Raw genomic sequence first — 25,717 nt, 5'->3', positions numbered from 1 at the left:
TGTTAAAATCTTGTCGTTTTAGTCTGTGCACACTATCATATTGCCTTTTGTCAATGTCAAACGTCAGTTATCAGTCGCTCAGTGTCATTTTTTATTATCACAAAAATGGTGTCCTGGAGCGCATTGGGCCGATCTTTCGGTATTAATTTAATAAAAAATAATGCAAAAGCACCAGTTGTAGTTCAAAATGTAAACTTTTCTATTGGTAAAAGCCTTAGCGCTGGCCATGGCCCCAAAACCATGGCGATGCAGCCATCGAGGTAAGATCAACACTGTTTGAAATGATTATCTAACCATAAATACCATTGACGAAAAACAATCTAATACAAATTTTGATTTGAATTTTTAAATTTATAGGTGGCAATGGCACAAATTCAAGGACATGCTGCATTATTACTTTATGATTGGACTTATACCAGTCGGTGCCATTATCTTCTATACCAATGTCTTCATCGGCCCAGCTCAGTTGACACCAATACCGAATGATTATAATCCCAAGCACTGGGAGTACCACCGCCACCCAATCACGAGATTCATTGCTCGGTACATCCACAATAGTCCCCAACAGGTATGTACATGAATAAATGTTGTTTGATGTCATTTAATGTTTTGCTTCAATTTTTGAATTGTATTTACATATGCTCTACAAGTTATACACAGTAATCTATATATATAAAAGAAAGTGGTGTTAGTTACACTATTTATAACTGAAGAACGGATTAACCAATTTGGCTGAAAATTTGTGCAGAGGTAGCTTGGACCCAGGAGACGGACATAGGGTAGTTTTTATCCCGGAAATCCCACGGGAACGGGAACATGCTAGAAAAACCCTGGGTCTAAGTTTCCTGCTGCTTTCTGATAGCTAGTTTTCTATAAATGTTATTTATTGAATCTGTATGATATGCCATATTTTTGGTGTAAACTGTGAACTGTTATTAAATATTTTGAACATGTACTCTGCAATCTGTTAAAAAATTTTGAACTATCATAATTTGCAACATATTACTGTTACCATGGACTCACATTAATTATAGTATTAAAATAATAAGGTGAATGATATCAGGGCAGGTAAAACCAAAAGCCAAATGAAACCAAAAGAGTAGAGGAAATTTAATTACTGAGGCGGCATCACGGGTTGCCGAGAGGTTAGGCGTTGCTACGGTTTGGCAAAAATATGCGGATTCAAATCCCGCATTGTAATCAAAAAATTTTTCCTATTCTTTATAAATTTCTGATTTAACTAGACCAGTATTTTCTTGTGTTTGATTTTATGCGAGTATTTTATATTTAGAAATTAAAAACTGTTTAACGGATTTTAAATGCGATTTATTAATTATATATGGTCACGGGTATGTATATTAGTAGTATTTATATTTACTGTAATTAGTGACAATTATTCCTACAGATGAAATTCAATTACTGATGAGGTTAAAATAAAAATAATTAAACAAATGTAATTTTTAGTTTTATAGCATTGAAATGCTTTATAAATTAGAAATTTTTGAAAGAATAGAAAAAATTTGATCACGAGGCAAGATTCGAACCTGCGTATCTTGCCTAACCGTAGCAACGCCTAGCCTCTCGGCCACCCGTGATCCTGCCACAGTAATCGAATTTCTTCTATTGTGCCTAAGGGGCACCCCACGCCATCTATTGAGATGATTAAGAACCATCACAACCAATACGAAACATTATTTCAATGATTACAATATTGTATCGATGGAACGCGGCCTTTGTTAAATTTAATTTTTAGTTTTATAGCATTGAAATGCTTTATAAATTAGAAATTTTTAATAAACAAATGTATTCAAACAATTTGTTTAGCAAAGAACTGCTAATCCTACTAATATTATAAATGCGAAATTTTGTGAGGATGGATGTATGTGTATGTGAGTTTGTTACTCTTTCACGCAAAAACTACTGAACCACTTGCTTGCTAAATTTGGTATGTAGATAGTTAGATAACTGGAATAACATACAGGCAACTTTTAACCCCGAAATTCCTATAGGAGACTTACACGGGTGAAACCGCCGGGCGTTATTATTTTAATCAGTGAAACAAAAATTGGGCCTACTAGAATATTATTTATACTTTAATGTTTTAATTGTGCCATTAATGTAGCATTTATACATTAATATTTCAGGAGTACGAAAAGTTCATGCATTACATCGATGAAGAAGCTCAGAAAATGAAGTTGCGCCAACTTGAAAAGGATGTTATGAAGAAAATGGCGGAGAGGCAAGATTACCAAGCATACTACTATAGACCTATGGTCAATAAGTACCTACGTATCAACAAACAAACTGGTGATGAATTAGCTGAGCGTCTTGGTCAGAACTACAAGGATTAGATTTACATATTATTACATCTTTTGGAGGGATGTTAGTGTATTTAGTAATCAAGTGTATTGTTACATATTTCTCTGTAGATAAATAAATATTGTTTCTTGCTTCATTTGTCTTTAATTGTGAGGCCTTTTGATAGATCAGAAAAGAAGAAGAATAAATTTCATGTTATAAAAGTTATTTTATGGCTTTAAATCTTATCTGAAAAGAGCATAATTGAAGTTGAATGGAAATTAAACAACATCTAAATGCGGCTCTGGACATTAGTAGTATGGAAAGTAGAAACATTACCAGTAATAAAATTATTTTTTTATTTTTCCAATAGGTAGGAAGTTAATAGGGACAGATACTGCACTTGTTTCTACATAATAAACAATTTATTTATTTACATGTATTTTTCTTTACTTCATTATTTTCACTTCTTTACATCATGTATTTTTCTTTCCATCTATTATTTTCTTATTATTTTATGAAAATTGTGTTGCTAGGAGATGGGAGACTTAATTTTACTTCTACATATGTATGTTTATCACTTAACTTCTGTTATGATTCTCTATTTTGCATAAAATCTCCAGGCTCATGGTCTGAGTCAGATGGATCCTTGCAATATTATTTTTATAGGTCATTTGTTTCAGCACACAATTTGTACTTGTCAAGGTGATGGAAATAAGACACAAAAATGGTAACATTGTTTATTTTTTATTTTACAGGAGTTTTCTAACGAATGACTATAGAGTTAGTCATTTATGGAAATCTTATAAAATAAAATGTCAACGCTTATCTATATTAATTACGCTTAACATGACCTGATATGATCTATAACATTGTAATAGCTATCCATTTGATGAACAAATAAAAGATAATGTATGTAAAGCTTGAAGACTAGAAAAATATTAAAAAAAGAAGGTATATCACTAAAAATGTATTTATAAAGCATTCAAAACAATTGGAATCTTGAATAAAAAAAAACATTGCAGACTTGGTCTGCCTATTGAATTAGTTTTTTATTATGAATTTAACCGTTTACCTGGTCCATAATGAATTTGTCTATTATATGATTTGGTATTCATTATTTTAATTTATCAGCCAATATAGCTGTAGTTTTATTATATGCAATAGATTTATTTTAAATTAATCTAATATTTGACTGCTGTTAGCTAGACTGCTAAACCTCTATCTGGTATAAAGTTTCAACAGTTAAGGATATTTTTGTAATTATTTTTATAAATAAAAAATAAGTACGAAATTATATAACGTGCATGCATATCGAATAAGAAAGATAGCTTTGAAATTATATTTTCTTTATATATTATACGAGTAAAAATAAGTCTTCCTTAATTTAATGGCCTTAAAATGTGTTTTTGCTGTAAATTAATGTGCGTAGCTCTAAGGATAACGAAAGAGGCGTAGTTACTGCGTTTTAACTTTTCATTCAACCGAACATCCTTAACTATCAAAATGTGGCAGTGCACTGAAACAATGTCGACATAAAATTATAGCCTGGTTTACAATTTTGTTTCTGGGTAAATAAGTAGATTATATAAAAAGCATTATACCAAATTAATATTGAGTAGAGATATCCTTTAAACGATAAAAATTGTCCCTTGACATAAAACAATCTCAATTAAGTGTGAAGTTACGTATAGCATTTCTTATATAAAGAATCTATAGATTTTTAAATGTAATGCAATGTGTAATATACATATGCACATGAAAAAAATTGTACATGAAATTTATATTGTGCTGTTAGAAATCATAAACCAGGCCTTTTAATGTTTGGAATGATAAAAGCTCTTAAATGTTAATAAATACACGTAAATTACAAAACGATATGACTTTATCGACGCATTCTTTCAGTCTTCGCAGTTTTCCGACTATTTTTAAAATTGCTCTTTTTGAAATTAACTTTTAGATCTACTTACATAAAAAGACGATTATTGCATTCTGTAAACAAAAAACTTTTACTGTTATTATATTGTCACATTTAAAGATTGAATGAGGTAACTAAAGATATATATACTAAACCTTAACATATCGTAAGATCCAGTAAACGTTTGAAATCTAATCAACTATTAATTGTATTTTCATCCCTGAATAACGTTTTTTTTTAATTCTAATATTTAAAGACGGCTACGAGTTTCTACGTTGTAAAAAGTTTAACAATATATTATTATTTACTTTTTTCTTTTTCAGCCTGCGCTGCGAGTTTAGCTTCTTTTTTAGCTTTCTTTTTCTCTTCCTTTGCCAGTAGCTTGGCTTGTCTTTCCTCTTCTTTAGCTAATAATTTTGCTTGTCTTTCTTCCTCCTTCGCTTGAAGCTTCGCTTCCTTCTTAGCTTCTTTCTCTGCTTTTAATCGTAGTTTTTCTTCTTTCTTTTTTTCAGCTAGTTCATTCTTCTTGTTGTCCTGCGTTTCATCTTTCTTAATTTTATCTGTTTTGGCATTTTCATCCGGTTCCTTCTTTTTCTTATCATCTTTTTTGGGCTTTGTTTTGGGGTTATCTTTTTTCCTTTCAGTCTCTTTGCTTTGATCTCTTGATTTGGGCGGGTCATCTTTATTTGACGGTTTTAAGGGTCGGAAGAAGTGCTGTTTTTCTTGTTGAGGCGATGTTTCTAGTTGTGTAACTATTTTCTGAGCACACCTGAAAATAGGTTTAGGTAAAAATGTAAAATGCTGTTTTATAAAAGTTAAAATATTTTAAAATAAGAGCTCTGCTTATAATTAAACGATTATGAACACATAGGATGGTTAATTTTTTACTAATTACAGGTTTTATGACTAAAATTAATTATGAAATATTGAATCTTAATTTTGCTTGATTTCCTCTTAAGTTGGTATCGGTGACCCACGACGGCGGCGCTTACCATAGATTATACACTATATACTGGGCGCTTACCGACGGTCTAGTATGAACGCATAAGAGCCCGGTGCTGACACGCTTTATATTCATCGCGAATATGTTTGAAACTGAAGTCGTGGAAAGAAATCAATCCCTAGAATCAAACGTATAGATATATTTGTATCTTTGTACCTAATTCTAGTTGACGCAGATGCTGAGTTAGCGCTCTCCCTGCGTCCTTCACGAAATTCCCTTTGAAACTCTCTTATGGGAGGGAGTCTACCAGAAGTTTCTGCTGCTGGCCCACCAGTGTAACTGTGAACTTGATAGTCTTGTAATCTAGCCTGAAAGTTTATTCAAACATATGTGTAAATGAATAATGGATTTTAAACTTTCGTATAGAAAGTAAATTTATAAGTTGCCATGTTTATCGTTTTAACTATATCATATTATAATTACAAATTACAGTAGAGCAAGCGTAGTTAAAAATACCGTCGTACTGTATACAGGTATAATTATTTGAAATGTTAAAATGTACATAATAGATATTTGGGAGACGAGCATGTTTCGGCACGAATTGGACCAGCTCGTACCGGGGAAGTACCACACCCCCACAGATATCGGCGTGATATAATAGCTTGCTATTGTGTTTCGTACGGTGAGTGGGGGAGCCGGAGGACTTTTTTCCTTCCCCTCGCCCTTCCGAGTCCATTCCTTCTTTTCAGTCATCAATCCTCTCCTTTTCCCTTATTCCTTAAAAGTGGGCAACGCATTCTCAGATGTCTGAGCCTCTGCGAATATTCATGGGCGATGGTTATCGTTTACCATCAGTCGAACCACCAGTTGCCCGCTATGACATTAAAATAAAGCAAACATAACCTTTTTATAGGTTTTTATAGCTGCGGCCCGCGGTTTCACCCGCGTACCTAAATGTTATTCCATTTGTCCAGCTGCCTACGTACCAAATTTAATTTCAATCGGTTCAGTAGTTTTTGCGTGAAAGAGCAACAAACACACACAGAAATCCTTACAAACTTTCGCATTTATAATATTAGTAGGAGTAGGATGTTTGGTACATATAAGATTATGTTTGCTACCGTCAGATTGCTTATTGAATTGTTTATGGTTTGGTAAAATTTTAAATTTAAGGTTACGTTCAAAGTTTTTTGACAGTTCGGATTAAACTTGCCAGATAGATAATTAATGAATGGTGTTTACAATCTTACGATGTATATATGATTATTTGATAAAACCTTACAAAGTTCAAGATAACAAACCTTCATGCTATGATGTTGAGACCGTCGTAGCGAATTCGACGCAGGTTGCCGCGGTTTCGGCGGCGCGGAGGTGGACGGCACCCGCGGCACGGCGCCCAGGCACGCGCCGCCGCATTTCGAACCGCCGCACAGCTTGGTTGAGCACGAGCCGCTCACATTGTTCCCGCTGTTCGAGGACACGGAAGACACACCTAAAATTCATAAATCAATAGTTTATCAATTCAGCCAAAGACAATAAAGCGTGTATTTGCAAAACAAATGCTCTATTCGTCTTGTTTGTAGAATCTATCGGATTCATTACATAGGCTATTCTAAACGCAATTTCGGTGCGAGATTTGTCGTTGTCTGTCAAAGGCCAAATTCCATACCAAATAACCAAAAACGTACTTTTCTTTGAGCTTTTTTACTCGTTTACTAGCAGAAGTTTAAAAAAAAAAATCTGCGACAATTATGCCTAATATAAACCTATGTGGTTTGGTTTGGTGATGTCTAATATAGACCGCCTCCTTGGTTCAGTGGTTAAGGCGTGAGCGTAGAACCGAGGGGTCCTGGGTTTAAAGGAGACGCTCAAAAAAAAAAATGTCTCGTTCTGGCAAGACACAGAAGGCTGATCACTTACTTGCCCATAAAGACAATCGATCAGTGAAACAGATGAATATTGCCTGCCCCATACTCCACTAGGGGACACGGGACTACACTTTGAAGTGCTTCTTCGCGTTCTCAATGCGTTCTCAATGTTTTCTATAGAGAAATGGAAATTACATATTATATGTATTTACCCGAGAGGGAAGATTCGCCGCTCGTGACTGAGTAGAGCGAAGCCGAAGCGGGAACAGAGCGTGCTCCAACCGAGTACGAGGAGATGGATCCAGGCACTCCCCATGCTCTGCTACTGCCACTTGATATCTAGATGAAAAATACAAACAACCAATAAAAAAGTAATTGGATTTCATCACCACCTTCTTACTTGAAAACATAATTTAAAATATTTTCTAAAGATTCCTTTTTGTCATAACCCGGGATAGATAAAAAGATATCGTTATAACACGGAAATATTTGAGCATATTTTTAAAGTAAACATTCCCCTAAGGAATTATGCTCTTAAGGAAAATGAAAACTTAGGTCATCTTTATAAATTTTCAATTAGGTATATGAAGCTTTCGGTAATAAGACCCCATGACCTGATTTTACTTTGATGCGTTGTCTATTTTACCTTAAATGCACCTGTCTCCAAGTGACCATTAAAAATAAGAAGTATAAAATAAGAAATATATCTTTATGTTTTATACAAATCTTGTGCCGTTAAGTAATTTTGACCCACGCTCTTCACTTCTGGGGAAATCAAAGAAAACCAATTACTTTTCGATTCGTTCAACAACGAAAACATTTTGTGTATTACCATGGAATTTTCTTTATTAGAGTTGATCAGAGTAGGGGTTTCTGTGTGTTTTTTATGGTAGCATCATATTATCACAATTAAATTTAATGGGAATCGCATTCGACAGTTTGCATTAAATAAACAATTTAATAATGAACGACTGCCTACTCATGCCCGTCATCAGGCCCCGTGCCTGCCGCAACCTCAGGATTTTGTCATGAGTTGTGCGTAACACAATGCAGATTTAGGGATGTTATATTACAAACCTGCCAACTCTTGCTAGTCACCAGGCGCGGTGCCTGCCGCAGCCTCAGAATTTTCGCCCGGCAGATGACGCAACGTAAGGGCAGCAATCTTTGGCTGACTGCCATCTGGATGGTCTTGACGAAACACCGCCGGCACACAACACGGTGCCCGCAGGGCGAGGTCTGCATTGTTGCTTTTGCGTTGACACATATTACACACTGGAAAGAATTATTACAATATTTTGATAAATACTTAATTGTCATCCATAAACTTATCTTGATAGCGATAATTATTGTGCGCTTCGACGACGCTTCTGCACGCATTGGGCCAACTTACACCGAGAAATAGTAGTATGTACTATAAATTGTATTTCGTACGGTGAGAGGGGAGCCGGAGGCCCGCATCGTTTTCCTTATCCTACCTAGTCCTTTTCTTTATTCTTGTCGTGACTTTTGTTATTTCTTTGGCAAAAAGTAATCAGCATATGTTCATGAACGGTGATAATCGCTTACCATCAGGCGAACTACAAGCTCGGTTGCCTGCTTTAACTTTTAAAAAAGTTAACATTATAATGTAATAAAAGTGTTCAAAACGACTTACTTCTTCTTCAGGGGAAGTGGCAAGCTCAGGCTCATTTTCTTCAAGCTTGTTGAGCAACTTATCCTGTAACAATTAAAAAGGTCTACATTTGAAAATATAAATAGCAATTTATTTTATTTACTATACAAATCGCGATGTTAAGACGCAATATTCTTAGAAAATAATAGGGAGAGTGATTATGACTTGGACGCAGTAACAACTGAGAGTGCTCAAATGAAAACTGCCTAATTATAAAAAACATTTTCATCTAACAGAACATTAAAGGTGAGTCTCTTGCTTGTTCATAAAAATCAATCGCTAAAACGGACATCTAAAGATCGCAACTCCAATTAAAATCCAATTTACTATTATATTTAATGGCAACTCTAAAATACTTGAACTCAATGTACCTATTCGTTCTTAAGCATGTTAACTACCATTGTTTTACCACTTAGAGGCTGTGACCGATGTAATCATTTAAGTTATTGCCTTGAACCTTAATATCAACTATCGGAATAAGTGGGTCAGGCGAAATAATTGTAGTAAAGGTGAATTATATGAATCATAAATTTAGGTTAGGTTTATTTGATTCTTGGAATAATATGGTTTGGCGTTAATAATCATTTTGTAATATAAGTATTAATATATTTTGATACAATTAAATTTAATGCTTTGGAATTGTAATTTTGATTAACTTATTTTTATTTAAGACATTTATTGATATAAATGATTCAAGAAACATTTTTTTCTTATTACCTATGCATTGATTTTAATTAAGACATCAAATAAAGTTAACCGAAAAACAATTAACATAAGTTTTCATTGAGTTCCTTAGTAATTTATTGCTTAAATCTTTTAAAGCAGATTGCACGTTTCATTTATTCCATACTCAGATAAATTACGGACCATTTTAGAATACAACATTAAGTGCATGTAAACATTATGTAAATATCATTGCGTGGTTTATTCAATCATCTACTTACTGTTATTGCAAAGGACATTTGGATAAAACAGCTATAAAAACGTAACAAATATTATTACAAAACAGATATTGTTTCCGCAATTCTGTCTGATGGCGGTCGCAACTCTCAATCAATTCGACAGAGCCCAATTTCGACCAACCTTTACCTTTATCGCTAAGAAAAAATTTATAAGAACAATTGCATAATTTTCTATTGTGACGTTAAGTTAGCAGTTTGTAGGGTATCGCTGCGGCGATAGCATATTTTCATAGTGTCTGCGTATACTTAGAGTAGCACATTTTTTCTTCCCGTAAATTTTGTATGCCATTTAAGTTGAGCTCGGTCGGTTAATCGAAATGCTCTATAAAAGTTTTTAACGAGTGCCGAAGCATTGTGTGGTGTCCATTGTGTGAAAATTCTGCGGGTTCGTTAAAGAAAATGCAAACGTTTGCCTCGTGTTCTCTTTCCAGTTTCCCGCTAAATTTATATATCGAACAGTAAATGTCACTGCCAATATGTTGATGAATAACTCTGTGTGTAAACTCATGTCTGTATTTATTGGTAAGTAGTTTTATTTAAAGTAAATATCAACCTTATAGGAAGCCCGTGCCTCAGCAGTGTTTTATAATGTACTTACTAGGTTCATGCCCGCGTCTTTGGCCGCGTAGGGAAAAGAAATAATTCTTGCCTTGGGGTTTTACCGGCACAGTTGCTATTCCAGTGTGATTTCCGGATTTCCTTTCACGGGTCTCAAACTATGTTCTAACAAAATCTAATCGAAAGCGGTTCTATAGTTTAGGCGTGAAGAAACAGAGGGACAGAGTTACTTTCAAAATGAGGTTATTGGTAGGCATTCACGCGAGTATTATACATTAAGAAATTAAAGACTCTTTAACGGATTTTAAACGCGATTTATACCACGCTCGCTGTAGTGTTCGAAATGTCGGGTTAATAATATCAAGAATAAATCGCGTTTAAAATCCGTATAAAAGTCTTTAATTTCTAAATATTAGTAGGGATTCTTTGAATATATGTTGATTATTTTGCTGATATGATAGGAATCTTGTTATGAAGATAGCATTTTAGCAAAAAATTAATGAAATTGGAAGAACACTTCGTCAAGAGCTGCATAGATTTGGCTTTATATCTCGCACGTATTGTCTTACCTTTAGGAAAGTGCTTGAAAGTCATACGAACTACATATTGCTGATAATAAGTGACGTCATAGAAATACGTCGTATTATATAAAAAATATACTAATATAATATAATATATGTATACCAATATAATAATATAAACGCAGAGTTTTTTATTTAAACGCACCAGTTTCTGGTACTAAAAAAAATTCTTTCTATGGGCTATTTACAGGCTACATACGTAAAAAAATATATATATGTAATAAAATTTATTTTAAGCAGAAATAAATACACTTTAGGCATTGAGTTACACAAATTATGTATGCAGGTGAATTAAGCTTTATGGTTTAATTTTTAAACAATGATCCATGTACCAGGTTAAACCTGTGTTACAAAGGATATTCGACTGTCCATATATTGAGACACATTTGTACCACGACCGAAGCTGGAGTGGACTGCGAGTACTATATAATATGAAGGTACATATTATTTTCTAAAGTGTTCATGTGATAACCTCCAAATTGATTTTATTAAATAGAATAAAATTCTATTTCAATAAATAAATAAATTGAATGGGTGATAAAGCGAACGATAATAATTTACGGGTATTTGCCAATGGGAATGTACTATTGTTTATTGAAATATAATAAATTTATATTTTAAGGTTCTTGATCGGAAACTGTCATTTTTTGGTTTCTGAATGTATTATTGTATAACAAATCATTTAAATTATAATTTTTTTATCCGATAATAATAGTTAACCTAATTAATTATGCGGTCAACGGCAGGCAAAGTGACATCAAAAGCAGTACAGCTATTTCGGGGATTAGTATGAACGAACAGAAAGATCTGACATATAGGCAGACAATAATAAGCAGTAATAATTACCCTCCAAAGTCCAAACAATGTCGCATCTGAATCTCATTTAGAATCGAATCGAATAGATAAAAAAAAAAATAATTATAAAAAAAAGTCTAGAATTATTCTCATGGCGAAACATGGTAATAATATTGCTAGATTGAATATTTTCTTAGATAATAATTCATTGGGAATTTAATTAGATATCGTGTAATCGGTAATTATATAGAAGTATTGTCATTTATTGAAATGTAAAACGTTTATTGCGCTTAAACGGTAATGACTACTTTGTTATAAAATAATCATTATTGAATATTGCAATACAATTATGAGTTCTCCGTAAGAACAAAGTATTATGCAAAGACAAAACTATTACCGAAAGCAAAGATAGTACCTACCTATCATTTTATTCCTTTAAAATTGGTACTATGTTTAAGAAAACTTAATAGGCATTATGCAGTTTTATGTTTTCTTATAAATCATAGAATAAACAAAATGAAGCCGTCACGGAACGCCTGGCAGATGTAACCACGCCAGAAATCGGTTTTACGTGCGGTTATAGACGTTTCGCATCAAAGAAAGACATATCATAAACGTAAAATGCAAAATTGTTACGAGACACTATGTACGCAATGTAGATTATTAACGAATAATTAAATATATCGGATCGACGAGAGTAATATAGGAAAGGAACGGAAGGGTAAGGAAAAGGGTATGGGGCTTCGGCTCCCCCACTCACCGAAAGAAACACAGCTGTATGCTATTTCACGCCGGTCTTCTGTGGGGTGTGGTACTTCCCCGGTGCAACCTGGCCCAATTCGTACCGAAGCATGCTCGACTACCACAATAAAATACATATTTCCTTATTGACAGTTATCGATTAAATTTACCCGCTATGTATTGCGTATTATAAGTAAAGTGGCCGATTTTTCATCCCCCAATGATTCATCATAAACTTCCTTTTGGTACAATGTAGATTTGTTGACTTAATGGTTCAATATGATACGTGGGTATAATATCGGTGAATACAGTATCTATTGTGAGTTATACAAAGAGATGGTCGAATTTCAACAAAATATCAGTATGACGAGAAAAAAGGAATGGAGAGTGTTTCTGTATTTTAAGACATATTGAGTTCACAGGGGCTCATAATACCGTCCAATGTGGTTTGATCGCTATATAAATGAATCTTTCATTTCAAAAACATACTATTCCTTATTTAAATATTTACGAGCGGCCAGGAGAATTTCTATATTCCGTATATATATATATATATATATATATATATATATATATATATATATATATATATATATATATAGTATAGAATCTTCAAAGCTGTGGTTTTTAACAAGCTGCCTGACTAATGAAAAACTCATTAGAAAATTAAAAAAATATATATATTCAATTAATGATTTTATAAATCCACGTGTGTAAGCCCATAAAGTAAAAGTGTGTAAACTGATTATCGATCAACAATTGTATTGTTAGTTCAATAGTAAGGTCGAGATCAAATAGGCTTTATTGTAACCTTAACATGCAATGGTAGTCGAGCGTAATCTGATATCTATCGCGCGTGGCTTTGAATATATTTACTCATTCTACTTAGTACTCATGTTTATAAAAATGTTAGCGAGAATTGACATTTCATTTTATATGAGACATGAAAGAAAAAAATCCGTTGTTTTATTGTTACCACAGAAAATTATCAATTTAATTTTTTGTCGCATATTTTAAAAGAATATAAGTTAAAACTAGTTATGAAGTGATGATGTCATACATACGGTGGTTTAAAAGTTGGCCTCCTTTTTTAACTCTTGGCATTTGCAGTAATGTCATTTTTGTGACTTTTTCGAGATAATGTTTTCCGATTTAGATCTCATCATCGTGTCGTGAAACAATGATAACAATCCATAACATAACTATATACATATAATATATATAGTGTAATATATATAGTGTAAAATAATACAACTTAAAAATGTTAAGGACAAACGAAAATACTTGTAATTTATAATATTTACGAAGATTGACTTGGCTTTTTTATGACGTAATGACGCGCCAAATGTGACGCTTAGAATATTTTACAATGAGATGGTTTTTTAAACTCAAAATTATTTTGAAAAAGCAAAGATTTTGAGTAGTGTGGCTTTTGATCTAGTTTTGATTAAAATGCTGTCCAAACGACCTCCTTGTAAAAACCTGGTTGAAAAAGAAAAAATTAAATAGCATATAGGCGAGAAAGGTCATTCACATTCTAAATTCAAAACTTTGCAACGACCATCCAATATTTAAAAAAACGCAGTTACGTTTGTAACCACAGTTATTACGAAGAATTGCAAGTAAAGCGAAAAATATTTTTATGATTTCAGGCGCAGTGCAGGTATGTTTCATGCCAGCGCCCATTGGGGATTGCACAGACTGCTGTCCGAGAAATGACCGCAATGACATAAAATACAGGCTTTTTACAAGGTATGCACATTTTTTTTTATATAGTATGGATAGCGATGAATATCTTTTACAGTTTATGTGTTTTACAGTTTTTGTATGTCATGGTTTATTCACCATTATATTATTAAATTCTGAAATTGATGAAAAAATTGTTTATGGATCGCCTTATTAAACCTTTAGAACTATCATTACAATTTTAATTGTAAAGATGGATATTTATAAAAGAGGTCAGAATATTTTGAAAATTTTCGAGAATGCCCAAATAAATTCGTAAATAGATTCAGAGTGATGGTTCCAAATGATATCGCAATCAGTACTGTTTATTCCGCAAAGTCATGTGAAGGACGCTGGATCATTCATCATAATAACTCCAAGCCTTCGCTACACATAACGTGCTTTCGTATTCAATTTGTATTGTGATTTATACAGAGGTTACGTTATATGTCAATAGAAGTATGTGTGAAATTAAATCATACATAAAATAATGTTTTTTTTTTTACAATGAAACCAACTTGTAATTGTCAGAACTACATAAAATTTAAATGCGACCGCATGCCAGGCAACAGCTTGCAAATAAAAAAAAAAAAATGAAAATTTAGTTTGGTTCAATTGGATTAGTATTTGGAGCAAACTTCTATTATTAAAAATTACTCCACTTAATGTATCTTTTATTATGTATCTTGTTTTAACTAAACATCGAAGGTAACAAAGATCACAAGTATTGTAAGCAGTTGTATAATAAATATTGCTATGTCTCGGCAAATTTTAAACATAAAAAAATATTATTATTGCGCCATTTTTACGTTACTTCTAAAGCAGTATTTTTTTATTTAATGATGTCCTTTCATACGTATCGGTACTTATACTTATAATTCTGTGGTACCGGTAAATATGACAATAATCTTTATATTGTTTTTTTGCTCGTATATTGTATTTCATGTTAAATTGTAACATGTAACTATGATTTAACTTTACAATATTTTTCAGGCCTTATTTGCACTCACCAGAATTGATCAAAGTAAACGATAGGAATTCACTATTACGTTCAAGATATAACGCAAGCTATCCCACAGTCATTTACTTATTTGGCTTTTCCGAAGCTCCCACTGGTGTCAGCACGGTGACTCTAAAAAATGGTATGTAATTTTTTTAAGTGTACAACATATTTTTAGTATAGGTTGTAACACATTTTTAGTATAGGTTTTTTTTTACTAACGAAAATAAAAAAATACAGACAAAAAAATAATAAGAAATTTTGTATAAGTTAGTTAAAACCTTATGTATTTTGTTGCAAAAAAAAACTTATAAGTTTTATCAATAAATAAGCTTGACCTTTAGTTTCGATTAAATTGATCTTCAGAAACTTTGAGAATACTTCACAAACAAATGTCTTGAAATCTAGGTGTATCTAAAAAAAATATTTGCAAACTGGAAAAGAAATATAAATAAAATGGATTATTCAAAATATAAATAGAAAAAAGTGAAATAAAACGTCACATCGCCTGCAACGGCTCGTGGTAATGACGTCATCACTTCCGACACAATTTTTATGTGACATTTTCTGCATGCGTTTTTATGTTGACAGGAACTTGAATACAATGACAGTACATTTTATAGGATGTTTTACATTTCAATATTATGTAGTTTTTTTTTATTTTTAATCCCTAGTAACAAGTCAGTAATAAAAAAACACAACGAAAATTTAATGAAAATTGCTTTCACTTCTCAAATACTACCACTACTGTACTGGATACTTCTTCTTACTTTAAAATTTTTTGAATCCTTAATCTCAAAGTTTATTCTATCATAAGAGATTAAGAACCTATTCGGATCGCAATAAATTTTTAAAAATGCTATAGCATGGAAACATTATTTTCTTTTTAGCATTTTTGAGCACTGGCAATTACAACTTTATAAGCGTGGACTGGTCCCGTCTTATCGCATTTCCTTGGTAAGTTTAATAGTCTTTTAGTCTCGCTATTTGTTATAAGATTATGACTCAAACATAAACTCAAACATTTGTATTATAATATATCTAATGTACTAATAATATTTATGCCAATGTAACCACAGGAATGTCACGTATTCAATACGTTTCCCGAATCCCAATACTTTTGTTCATAACGAATGCTTGCCAATCTTTTGCGAACCTTATATTATGAAAGTTCTATGAAATTATACGCTTATCTAAATAGTTTTCTAGCTCGAGCGAATTGAATTTTATTCATATGCATATATATTTATCAATAGGGTGTATTTTCAGGTACATTTCGGCAGTTGAAAATACAAGGTATATGGCAACGAGGCTCGCTGATTTCGTCCAGTATCTAGACTCACACGGTACTCCTACTAGCTCTATACACATTATAGGATTCTCTTTAGGCGCTGAAGCAGCTGGATTTACGGGTAAAGAATTGAAGCAAAGGGGCTTAACGCTGGGAAGGATTACTGGTACGTATAATATCATTGGTAAAGGTAATTGGAGATTTTATCCATAAGTGGATAGACTCCATTTTAATTTTAAGCACTCATTCTTCTGCTGAAACATTATTGAATAGTTGTTTGGAAACCAGAGTTTTGCAGTTCGTTTAAAGCAACCTGTGAGCTTTATGAAATAATGTAAAGAGCTAAGTTAATAAATGCGTTATAATTGTTTACAAGCATTTATCACTTCATTATTTATTTTTAAATTAGCTGGACCCCTTCATATTAACATTGCATTGAGTTATATTGTGATGTTATGTTAGTTACCACCCTTAATTTTTTTATCAGTCAAAAATTTTTAAAACACGTTTTTATGTATCCAGGCTTAGACCCAGCTTTCCCCGGCTATAGTTTATATGACAGTGAAGGGCATCTCACAAAGGATGATGCTACATTCGTAGATGTGATTCACACGAACCCGGGTGTCTTCGGTTTCCCACAAGCGATCGGTCATGTGGATTTCTATCCTAATCCTGGGGAATGGATTCAACCGGGGTGCTGGTTTGACGAACTTATTCGGAACCGACAGGTCAATTTTGTTTGTAAGTTTTATTTTTATTATGATAAATACGATAAACTTATGGTCTATAAGTCTGAATCTTTATTTACAATGTCTGTGTACTTCCAATATTGAATCTTAAATGCATGCAATTATCCTATGATAATAATTAATTATTGAACGAAACTGTGAAATATTGCAAAAATTTTCCTAACAAGGAATTGAAGTATTTAATAATTAAGAGTGACGTTACTTATACTTTCAATGATATGAAAAACAATTGTATATTTCATTCATAAACATTATGTCAAATATTTTAAAATAACAAAAATGATTCTAAATAGTCAGCGTTTTTAACCTCGTCTCTAATGAATACATTATTGCAACTCTTCAAAACAAGAGCTGTTACATAATGCAAAGGCACTGCGACAACCCTAATAATACTTTTTTTATCTGGCTGTGTCCCAAATTAAGTAGAACCCGAGCTTTAAGGGTTATCAAAAGACGTAAAAAATGTACAAAGCGTTGGCCTTCATTGTCGGAACGGAACAATGAATTTGCGACCCTTTCGGGAGCGATCGATGTTGTGACGTCACGCGGATGCTGCAGAGGGTTGGGGGTAATTATTACGACCGCGGTTACACTGAACGTTATTATGAGATTGCGGTGCGCTTTCATTGTTTTTTTATTTATTAGTAATTACGTTAATTAGCTCATTCAGTACCGATGTTTTACTGCAGTTTACAGTAGGTATGATTGTTTTATTAGGTTTAAATGTGAGTATGCAGTATTCATAGTTTTCAAAAAGCACTCGTATACGAATAATGCTACGTCGGTTTTTAACAAATTTATTGCAAAATAGCCTCTATATATTTCATGTTTATTCCATAATCAACAATATAATATAACATCATCTTTGAAGCCAGAAACAAAACAATGTTTCTGTTACAGAAATAACATACACACAAAAGCATCTTCTTTAATGCCATACTTGAGTCAATTAGAATTCAGCCAATTACCTGATACTACCTTGGTGTGAACAATTTGATTTAACGCGAACCTAATTTCGAAAGGTGAAGGCTTGAACAAGAAATTGGTTTCATTAGCTCCTCGCTGAAGTGGAGAGCGCGAGAACACCTATATGGCATTAATATAGGGTTGTCAACGAATTTTTATAATAAAATGTTTTACGCTGAATAAACATATTTGTATAGTCATAATTTTGTAAACAGGTAAAACAAACAAACGGTATTGTTTAATAAGAATCAGATTTTTCAAATGACGAGACATTCACAATAATAAAGTAGGTAATAATTAATTTACTTGTATTTTTTTATTAGTTATTAATTTGAACGTAACGAGAATTTAAAAATAAAGTTAATTTCGCACGGTAGTAGCAACTTACACTAGCATGACTTTAATATTATCCATTTGATCAAATGAATTCTTAAGTCAGCAATTTGAAAATGTTAACAAATAAAAGTTTCATGGGGTAACCCCCGTACTGCTACAGGCGCGATCCTGTCGTATCCGATTTCTATCTAAACAGATGAGTTGAAGCAATTTAGCTATCTTTGATTTAAATTGTTTATAATACTACTTATTACTGGAAACGGTATTATGGTAGCTGCTCTTTTACTTGTAAAAACTATTTTTGTACGAATTCAAACGTTCCGACGAATAAATTATATCAAATAATATAATTTTATTCAATTCTCGTCGAAAGGTTACTTCTCTTCGCCCACGCCGGCGTTGCATATAAGACTAGGGAAGCGTGTTTCATACTGATTATCATATTTTCAGCTTAGCAGGAATTAAAATATTAAAACTAGGTACGTGAGAAGAGCTAATGCACTAATAAATCTGCTAGAGTAACAGTTGGATGCTCTCGTAAACTTTATATAATATAATTTAGCTGTTTTTTAGTCGTTGAGTTTTATTATAATAATGTGAATATAAAACTATAATACTTATTTATAATTTTTTGTATACATGTTTTTACGATACATTTTACGCATATTCAAATAATTTATGTTTCCGTTGTTGGCTTTACACTCGACATATTATATATTTAGAAATTGAAAGCTTTTAAATAGTTTTTAATTTCTAAGTGTATCATACTCGCGAAAAATCACAAGAAAATACTAGATATATATATATCTCATTAATAAATCGAAGTATGTATTCCATTAAGCCCATAAGTAACATTTTTGAAATAAATATTAGTGCGTGTGTGTATTTATTTTATTTAGAAGTGATTTGATTTTGATCCTGTCATAACAAGACGTTTTAATAGCGGTTAGTTATTATTAGTAATATATTTAATTGAGTTTTTTATTCAGGATCATTCGTTGTATTTACAGTTAAACCAAAGCGTATATTGAATGCAAAACATTTAAAGAACAAAGCGAAGATACAGAAATGAGTTTCATGTAACTATGTTCTTTAATTTGCACCCAAGTATCGACTACAAAGGCTGTGGAAAGTATTTGAAGCACTATACATATAACTTTAAATACATATTACTGAATATTCTTAACAGGTTTACTTTAATCCTTGCCAAAAAACAAACGCCAGGATCCAATAACACCCAGAAGCGGGCCTCTATTACGTCACGTGTTTGGACGTGAAATGCAGGTCCCCTTAGTTGGCCCGTTTCCAAAAATTGATCGTCCAAATGTCAATATCGTATTGGGTTATCGGGACTGATAAAGTAGGGCTTTTACTCGTAGCGGGTTTGTTTTGCTCCCGTGGGGTTAGAGGCGGAAATTGAAGACCTTTTGCTGTGTTTTGGTAGATTTTGATGATAAAATCATTTTCAAATGACACTTATATCGGTTCTAAGAATGTTAGGTACGTGAGCCTGAAAGGTCAGAACATATGAATTTAGATATTTCTTGCAGTAGACAAATTGTTGATAATAAGCAGCTGTATGCACAACTTCTGTTTCATTTCGTATTTTAAAATGTATTCAATTGAGTTAGCACACTTAATAGAACTATCTATTACCAACTATATCAAATGCTATTTCTAGTATGTTTTTTTAAAACTATCCAATGCAATGCTTCCCGTATTTCCGCTTCGATACATGCGGGAAATAGGTTAGTTTCAGAGATAAAGTAGTTTAGGACTGTTTTATTTACACCGAATACAGACGTATTATGGTCCGAGCTCTTGTAAACTTGTTATACTTTTAAGATAACTTCCACTTGGTTTTCTGTCTCGAAATTTGGAAGTACAAAAATACCTAGTTACAGTAAAAATAAAGTTATATCATGTAGATAATATTATTGTTGCTTTTTTATATAATATTGGCAATTTAGATTGTTGTTCGCAATGGTAAGTGATCATCACCGCCCATGAACATTTGCGGAGGGCCGCTGCAAATCCGGTGACCGCTTTTAAGGTGTAAAGGATAAGAAAAGGATTGACGACTGGTATAAAGGAATAGACTGGTAAGGACGGAGGATAAAGATACGGGCTTCCGGTATCCTTTTATAATATCAAATATTTAACATTTTATAAAAATCAATGGTTTGACATAGTTCGACGACGTAGCGTTTCTATTCATTGAGGAAATTATTTCGAGATTCTTACAAGCCACACGAACAAAACAATAAAACAAAATTGTTTTGCCTTTAATCTACTTCTCATATGAGCAATACTGATAAGTAATGGCTTCGTTGCTTCGAATTTACCGTAATAATACGTTAGCCAATAAAAATACCATCAAATTCCCCAGATGGTTGCAGCCACAACCGTGCGTGGCGGCTTTTCGCCGAGTCATTACGCAACCCCTGGGGATTCCCCGCCACCGCGTGTAGCGAGTGGAGGAATGCCTCCTCCTCTTGCGGTTTCTCTATCGACGGGTATTTGGGATATCAGGCGCAACCATCGTGAGTCCCTGTTCTTATATGTATTAAGATTGTATTGTTAATGTTGGTATTTATTTTGCGGTTAGCGTGGTTACAAAGAGTTTCAAAGGTAGATTTGTATGATGGCTTTGACTTGAAATGTTAATTGCATTTGCTGTGTTACTTGCAATATATTGTGATCTTTTAGAATCACTTGCAATATAATAGGTACTTTGTTCTTATGTGTTCTTACAAATTATAATATCACGAATCGGGAGAAACATCATCTCCATAGTTTTTCATTATTTCCATTAACACCAACGTTAGCTCTACGAGGATTAATAAGCAAAAGTTCACTGTTCTATATTACCACATAACGTTGATTGCTCATACTGATTGCATTTGTAGACAGACCCATAACACTGGCTAGGTCAATATTTGCGGGCGTTTTACGAGCACGCATAAAGCACGTACGGATCATGAATTCACTTGTCTCGATAATAAAACTAACTTGGGGTTGCAATGAAATGTTTAGATGTGTTAGGTACACAGTTATAAAGGATTTTTTACTTCTGCGTGAGTTGAAAATTTTCTCCTGTAGAATAATTATACATTTATACTTTTGCAAACGCTTTTAAATGTTCTCTTATAATTGTTGTAACCAGCAGTAAAACGCTTTCGGCTTTCGAAATATTGAGCTAAATTATTATGGGCATTGTTATTTAAAACCATTGTACAGTGCTTTATTTAAAATGTTTCATAGTTGTACGCTTAATGAATTTCAGTTCTTTATTTTGTTTTTTTAGGTCTTTTGGAAAACTGTATCTAGAGACAAATACGCGTCCACCTTTTGCAAGAAATGGCCCTTGATATTGTGGAACATTCAAGAGTTAATTGTAGAAATGCTTTGAAAATTTGGGTACCACTAATTCAAGATGGTGTGTTTAAAGGGCTTTGTACTTGACTGTAAGAGAACTTCCAAATTATTGTGTAGCGAGTGGTGAAAACTAGTTTCAATTGTGTAGAAGTAGTCAAAACTTAAATGTCACGTACGTATCAGTTGTATTGAAGTAATATAAAAGAAAAATATATAGCGTGTAAGATAAGAATGCTGCTTAAAACGGTGAAGGAAAACATCGTGAGGAAACCGGCATGTCCAAGAATCAAAAGTTCGACGACATGAGACATCTGCCAACCCACACTTGGCCAGCGTGGTGGATTGTGGCCTGAAACCTCATAGGAGGCCTGTGTCCCAGCAGTGGGAACGTGGATGGGATGATGATGATGAAGATAAGAATGGACTGGTTAATTGGTATTTACCATTATTTAGGATTATCGTTGCCTGCATTTTGTGAATTAGGCTGCAGTTTCATCGATAACATAGGCTAATCTGTTTGCTACAGCAATGTTATGGGAATAGTCATTAGCGCTAGTGTAAATGAAAGAAACTATTTAATAAAAAAATCATTTATTGATTTCGTTTTTTTTTCATTTACAATTTTTCCTTTTCCTCTTTTTTTAAACATCACATTAATAACAACGACTATAGCATAATTAAAAGATGAATCGGAAAAATACTAATATATGATAATATAAGAGAGCTGAGATAATTTAATCTCAGCTCCTTTAAATCTAATAAATAGGGTTATAAAATTTGGTGATAACAATCTTCTACATGGGGATACGTTTTTTTATACAGGAAGTGCGTTTTAGAAGCCACTTTTCCGCTTGCTATTTCTGCACATATTGCATCTTCGTACCACGACATAGCTTGGTTTACATTGTGAGTCAGGTGGGTCATAGCATCATCCATCAATTCTTTTTCAATATCATTCATATTGCATGGTAAATCAAACTTCTCAATGATGCCTTCGTGATTTATTAGCACGTCAATGGACATAAAACTGTAGGAAAACGTTTTATTTTAAAGACATTTATTGTTTAAAATCCTATTAAATTTTTAAATCTGTGATGGTGATAGAAGAAAATTATTTTATAGGCGAAGCAGCGGTTTCAAGCAATTCTTGTTTCTTGAAATTTCAAAAATTTCAAGCAATTCAAAGGTAAAAATTTTATAACAGTAAGCATGTTTCTTGGGGTGCGATTGAGAAGTGAAATTCATACCGTATTCATTTTACCGAAATTGAATAAAACTTATTAATATTTGTGGATATCTACATGTGGATAAAGTTTGTGACTTAAAAGAAAAAAAATAATAGGACATTTATTACTGTCATCATATGTCTATCATGTCACATGTCTGAAATTTCAATATCTAATTAAAAATATACCAAGTACATGCTTTAATAATCAACTATAAATAAAACACCACACAAACGCATACAAATAAATTTAATTCAAAACCAACAATAACACACAGAAATTTAGACAGACAGGCACAGGAGCTCAAATATTCGCATAGGCACAATCATCAAAACGCTGGTAGTCTCTACGTTTGAAAAATTGGGTCTGGCATGTGTCCAGACGGCCAGACGAACTGCAATACTTGCAATACCAGTCGTCTACGATGGCTTGCTTCTGACACAGTTCGTTCAATGCTAAATTCAGTAAAGTCACTTCCATGTCAGACATTGGCGGCAATCCGAGACTCTTCAAGATCCCTGTTTCAACTATCTCCACAGTATTAGCGATAAATCTGGAGATAAACAATCTTCTGTTACTGATATCACTGAGTTGGCAAGCACTGCGCGATATATTTTAATGTCATTTAGTTAAAACGCTGAGATTATTCAGTAAGTTTCGTCGCTATGATTTTGGTAACTGCTACCGTAATTTATTTTGCAAACGCGAAATTAATTACATTAAATTAATTAGGTAATAATGTAGTCTTGTAAAATAAACCTACATGAATATCGATAAGTACCGATAAGATAAGTGTGATAACTTTTATTAGAAGAACTTTTGAATACGATTAACAAAGAATGCGTAAGTAAAAGTTATTAGACCCTTACATCATAATTAATCATGTATGGAGACTTTTTTAATTATATACCTGGCTGGCGAAATCACTTGTCTGGCATCGGTTTCTACGAAACCCGAAACCCTTGGTACGTCTTTGCTCAGCAATGCCCAGGCTACTTTAGTCACTAGACCAGCTAGCGCATGAGCTTCACTTAATTCGGCAGCTTTCAGACATTCCCCGTCGCATCTAGCAACTGCAGCTGGGGCATCGCGTACAGTTTCCGTCATCATTAAAGCGTTTTGCTGAAAGTAGCAGCTTGTGAGAGTACATTAGTGTTAATGTGCAAATCTTTGAAACTGTTTGCAACACAACATGTTTAATGAACGAAAATCAGAGGAAAAAATGGAAGATTACATTTTCAGAGGAATCCGATAGTACAGGTCTAATAGGTCAGATGATCTAATGTACCTCAGCATAAAACGAGATAGCTTTACGGGCATACACGATATAATTTACTAAATTGTTTAATGTTACTTGCTTCTGTATTTTAATGAAAAGTCAACATGATGAAAGTTAATATTAATATGGGCTACTAAAAATATAGCTACCTTAGTAAAATCGAAATATTCAACTGCCTTCGAGAACAAAGGCACCAAGGCGTGACCTTCAGTGCCGCCAACGCAAGGCACTCTTATGTAATATGGCTCTAAAGAGAGAGCACGAGCTGCGAGGGTTGTGGCCCGCATTTCTTGAACCGCCAATGATCCCATGACCTTTCTTGGGTCATACCACCCTGTTTCTTTTAGCGTCTGAAAATTAGGTACCTAGATTTTCAACCTTATTTGAAAGCTGCCGGAATGTTATTTGGCCAATAAGGCGTATTGTTATTTATAACAGAGATTTAAGAAGTTCTTACAAACAAAACATGTAAACTAAGGCAACATTTTTGAATTATAGATATTTAATGTAAAAAAAATAATGAGGTCAAGGTGTGGTGGAAATTATACTGCTGTATAATGTGTATGTTAGAAAACCTCTATAAAAAGTTATGCTAAGAAGTGTCTTTGCATAAGCATAGCACAACATCAACACAATACCTGACCTTTGAAATGTCAAGCAGCTTTTAACCAAGTACTGATTCTCAACATAAAATGGAATCTACAATTTAGATATAATGCAATCTCAATTTACAGTACTGTTGTATAAAGAAAGCAAGTTCTGTAAGCTTATGAAAAAAGATTTCATGTTTTTTTTTATTGTTATCTTTTTTTATTATTCAGGCATAATTTAGTCAGTGACTAAACGTACTACTAAAAATCACTGATAATATTTCATCTATGATATACATCGTCGTTTCAAACCTTTAAAATAAAATAATAATAGGTAATAAATAGATTGTGTAGTTATTATGTTACCTGTGGTAATAGTAATTTTCTTAATAGGCTTCATAAGTAATGCGTAGTTATAATATGGCTTGTTTCCTTCAAAATATATTTTCTATAAGACTTAACTGAATATTTTTAATGTAACTTTTAATCATAAACATTACACAAACAACGTATTTGTTTAATAAGCTCATAAAGAACAATATTAGCTCAGATAAGTTAAGATATCTAATCCAAAGACAACGACCAAAGAGCAATTCAATTAGGTACGATAACATCGAGAGCGGTACGTTTCACACCATTATACTCAATAGGCTGGTATCGCTTCAGATCGAATGCTCACATCCATGGGACAATTAGTTAATTATTAGATTGGGGAATGAAATACAGTGCACGTAGCAAAATTAAGAAAAGCAATAAAACTACATAAGTCAGATAATTGCTTTAGGTTGATGAAATATACTTCAGTTAGGATAAAGAGATTAACGAAGAGTAATGAGTA

General features: G+C 33.0%; 3 protein-coding genes across 3 annotated transcripts in view; 2 read left to right on the top strand and 1 right to left on the bottom strand.

The window, feature by feature from the left end:
• The first annotated feature begins 72 nt into the window (after positions 1 to 72).
• On the top strand, positions 73 to 2,455 carry LOC119839931 (NADH dehydrogenase [ubiquinone] 1 beta subcomplex subunit 5, mitochondrial). Its single transcript, XM_038366386.1, has 3 exons — positions 73 to 260; positions 358 to 568; positions 2,145 to 2,455. The coding sequence occupies exons 1-3, from the start codon at positions 106 to 108 to the stop codon at positions 2,349 to 2,351; spliced, it is 573 nt and encodes a 190-aa protein (XP_038222314.1). The 5' UTR covers positions 73 to 105; the 3' UTR covers positions 2,352 to 2,455.
• Positions 2,456 to 3,026: 571 nt separating this feature from the next.
• The window catches only part of LOC119839930 (chromatin assembly factor 1 subunit A-A), a 47,342-nt gene continuing 24,651 nt past the window's right edge, over positions 3,027 to 25,717 (bottom strand). The window contains exons 3-8 of the mRNA XM_038366384.1: positions 8,685 to 8,747; positions 8,105 to 8,302; positions 7,240 to 7,366; positions 6,461 to 6,651; positions 5,376 to 5,527; positions 3,027 to 4,985 (exon numbers count right to left, since the gene is read on the bottom strand). Coding sequence (XP_038222312.1) covers positions 4,517 to 4,985; positions 5,376 to 5,527; positions 6,461 to 6,651; positions 7,240 to 7,366; positions 8,105 to 8,302; positions 8,685 to 8,747 — 1,200 coding nt within the window. The 3' untranslated portion in view covers positions 3,027 to 4,516. The remainder of the gene's footprint in view (positions 4,986 to 5,375; positions 5,528 to 6,460; positions 6,652 to 7,239; positions 7,367 to 8,104; positions 8,303 to 8,684; positions 8,748 to 25,717) is intronic.
• LOC119839932 (lipase member I) lies at positions 9,484 to 21,968 on the top strand. The gene is made up of 8 exons (XM_038366387.1): positions 9,484 to 10,186; positions 13,992 to 14,091; positions 15,058 to 15,206; positions 15,955 to 16,021; positions 16,334 to 16,521; positions 16,878 to 17,096; positions 20,796 to 20,949; positions 21,714 to 21,968. Exons 1-8 carry the CDS (start codon positions 10,141 to 10,143, stop codon positions 21,775 to 21,777), a joined length of 987 nt encoding a protein of 328 aa, XP_038222315.1. The 5' UTR covers positions 9,484 to 10,140; the 3' UTR covers positions 21,778 to 21,968.

This window comes from Zerene cesonia, chromosome 5, assembly GCF_012273895.1.
Source record: "Zerene cesonia ecotype Mississippi chromosome 5, Zerene_cesonia_1.1, whole genome shotgun sequence".
Taxonomy (NCBI): Eukaryota; Metazoa; Arthropoda; class Insecta; order Lepidoptera; family Pieridae; genus Zerene; species Zerene cesonia.
Note: the sequence above shows the minus strand (reverse complement) of the source record. Positions and strands in the feature narration are given on the sequence as shown.

Coding starts and splice junctions, on each gene's coding strand:
- LOC119839931 (XM_038366386.1), top strand. CDS start 106: ATGGTGTCCTGGAGCGCATTGGGCCGATCTTTCGGTATTAATTTAATA. Junction 261..357: donor ATGGCGATGCAGCCATCGAG/GTAAGATCAACA, acceptor TTAAATTTATAG/GTGGCAATGGCACAAATTCA. Junction 569..2,144: donor TCCACAATAGTCCCCAACAG/GTATGTACATGA, acceptor TTAATATTTCAG/GAGTACGAAAAGTTCATGCA.
- LOC119839932 (XM_038366387.1), top strand. CDS start 10,141: ATGTTGATGAATAACTCTGTGTGTAAACTCATGTCTGTATTTATTG. Junction 15,207..15,954: donor CACGGTGACTCTAAAAAATG/GTATGTAATTTT, acceptor TTTTCTTTTTAG/CATTTTTGAGCACTGGCAAT. Junction 17,097..20,795: donor CCGACAGGTCAATTTTGTTT/GTAAGTTTTATT, acceptor CAAATTCCCCAG/ATGGTTGCAGCCACAACCGT.